The sequence below is a fragment of the Zeus faber genome, assembly GCF_960531495.2.
Source record: "Zeus faber genome assembly, chromosome: 1".
In the NCBI taxonomy this organism is placed as follows: domain Eukaryota; kingdom Metazoa; phylum Chordata; class Actinopteri; order Zeiformes; family Zeidae; genus Zeus; species Zeus faber.
The window spans coordinates 28811907-28814406 of NC_137193.1; the positions used below are offsets into that span (position 1 = coordinate 28811907).

Here is a 2500-nt window from a genome sequence, read left to right on the forward strand (position 1 = left end):
CATTGATGCAATTGGAAAAAACGCCGTGGAAGCCGATTGCACGAAATGCCTCTACGCTCTCGCATTCCCTGTAGATACATTGATCTCTAACGCCGTCCATATTTCATGATACTTCATTTGAGCTCATCACGCCTGGGGCCAAGAGTGCGGACAACAATTTATCAGTTCACCTATTCAGTAAAATAGATTACCTGTGTCAACTTTCCCATTTAAAAAATGCATTTTGATGAGCAAAAGTTCTTGCATTGGTTACTTGGTTCCTGACCGTTAGTCTATACAGAAACCTCCTCACCTCCACAAAATACCTCCAGTGAATGGGGAGAATTACAATTTGAAGAATTTTGTGTTCAGAACTAGGCACAAATAGCACCAAGGAACACCAAATCAAGTCGTTTATTAAACGCCAATATACTGTAGATCTTATGCATCATCATATTCTATGGGAAAAACGTTGACAAATGCAATTATATTTTTTGCTTAAAGTAGGAATCACATAAAAAGGAGGAAAACTATGAAAATTATTATTTTTTTACATGAGAGATCACTATGCACCTGAACATTTTAAATTTAAATCTCTTGCACTCTTTTATGATGGAGAACGTGTTTTTGTAAAATTCTTTATATTATTATACATTTTATATAACACATAACAACGTGTCGCCTTAAAAATACTTACTTATACTTAAATTCCATAATTAACTTCATATTAATAAATCAAAAGTTTTGTTTTTAAAGAATATAAAAATTGTCTGTTCAATGTTAATCGTTGCGAAAGTTCTCACAACAACAACTCCAAGCAACTCTGGAAACGAAAAAAAAAAAGTTTCTAGGAGAAAAAGGATGACTCCATACACTGGAGAATTATTGTCTCTTCTGTCAAGTTCCCTCTTAAAGTTAGTGGTCGAAAATCTACCCGATTCGAATGCCTATCCATCTTGGAAAAAAAATAAAAACAAAACAAAACAAGAATATCAAAGAGACTTTTGGCTAAATCAAATTGCCGCATCACATGCTAACAGAAGACAGTCCCCCTTTTTTCAAGATCAGTGCCATCAAACATAAAAACTAAACAAAAACACGCAGCCAAATTGGCAGGCCCCCGACGTCAAAATCTAATAGAGGCGAAATAGGTCTTTGGTGCGTCAGTCTGAGAGGGACTCCAAGCTGTCAGGCTCTTTCAAGGCCGTAAGAAGAGAGCTCGCAAACAAACAGGATCCATATTGCGGGGGCCGCATTCTGAGGAGCCCAACAAGCCAAGCGTGCACGTTGGAACGTTGGAAGCCCCATGCGAGTGAAGAGCGCTGCCCCTGCGGCCATACAATCATCCCTCTAAAGAGCGGCTCTGCTCGGATTGGAAGGAGAACAGCATGTCACTTCACTGAAACTAATGTCCACAAACGCATTAAACCAAAACAATCCCTGGTCCTCCCCACCCCTCCCATGCACTCCCAGGATACCACCTCCCCCACCACCACCACCACCACCACCACTCTCTCCACAAATTCGATTGAGAGGAGTTGATGTGCCATCCTCTGCGTCGTATTAGCGGACCGTAACAGCAAAAATATGCAAGGGGGCATCAAAGCTAAACGTCTCTTACTGTGCCAACCCTCTCTATCTCTCTACAGCCCGGTGACCGGGTCCATGTCGCCAGGCAGCACCTCGCAGATCCTGGCCCGCAAAAAGAGGAGAGGGGTGAGCCCATCTTTTCTCTGCCGCCCGTCTTTTCCCTCCCCTCAGACAGTTCTTGCAGTCGAATCAGAACCTTTTGTTGACGCAAACTTCGGTCCCGTCTTGTGTAGATCATAGAGAAGAGACGCAGGGATCGCATCAACCACAGCCTGTCGGAGCTCAGGAGGCTGGTACCCAGCGCTTTTGAGAAACAGGTAACGGATAATAAACCGGGAAAAAAGGGGTCAACAAGTGACTGGCTTCTTTTTGGAAACTGACGAGCACCAAAGCCACTGCTTATGAAGTATTTGGTGTTTGATTCTTTTCAGGGCTCATCTAAGCTGGAGAAGGCAGAGATTCTACAGATGACCGTGGACCACCTCAAGCTCCTGCACACAATGGGAGGAAAAGGTGTGACGTCTTGTCTTGTTTTCAGCTCAGTCTGACCGTCCATCCTTCATATCCCTCTTTTAGCTGCTTTGAGTAGCTGGTGATCTCTGCTGCTTTCTCTCTCAGGTTACTTTGACGCCAGGGCCCTGGCGGTGGACTACCGAACACTGGGCTTCAGGGAGTGCGTCGGGGAGGTGGTCCGGTACCTCAGCTCCCTGGAGGGAGGGGCGGAGCCACCGGACCCCATAGGCGCTCGCCTGGTGTCTCACCTCTCGCACTGTGCGAGCGAGCTGGACCCCCTCCTGCTCCAACCGCAGCCCGCCTCCACCCTGCCCTTTCCCCCCTGGCCCTGGGCCTCCTTCCCCCAGATCGCCGCCGCCCACTCACCGGCCTCACCCTCTTCCTCTCCTTCCTTCCACGTGGGGCGGAGGGAGCTGGC

At 46.6% G+C, this 2500-nt stretch overlaps 1 protein-coding gene across 1 annotated transcript in view; it reads left to right on the plus strand.

Moving 5' to 3' along the window:
• Positions 1-2500, plus strand: part of heyl (hes related family bHLH transcription factor with YRPW motif like) — a 3882-nt gene that overhangs the window by 630 nt on the left and 752 nt on the right. Inside the window, exons 2-5 of the mRNA XM_080014537.1 lie at positions 1629-1695; positions 1803-1886; positions 2001-2082; positions 2188-2500. The exon at positions 2188-2500 is cut by the window's right edge and continues 752 nt beyond it. Of these exons, the coding sequence (XP_079870663.1) occupies positions 1629-1695; positions 1803-1886; positions 2001-2082; positions 2188-2500 (546 nt within the window). The remainder of the gene's footprint in view (positions 1-1628; positions 1696-1802; positions 1887-2000; positions 2083-2187) is intronic.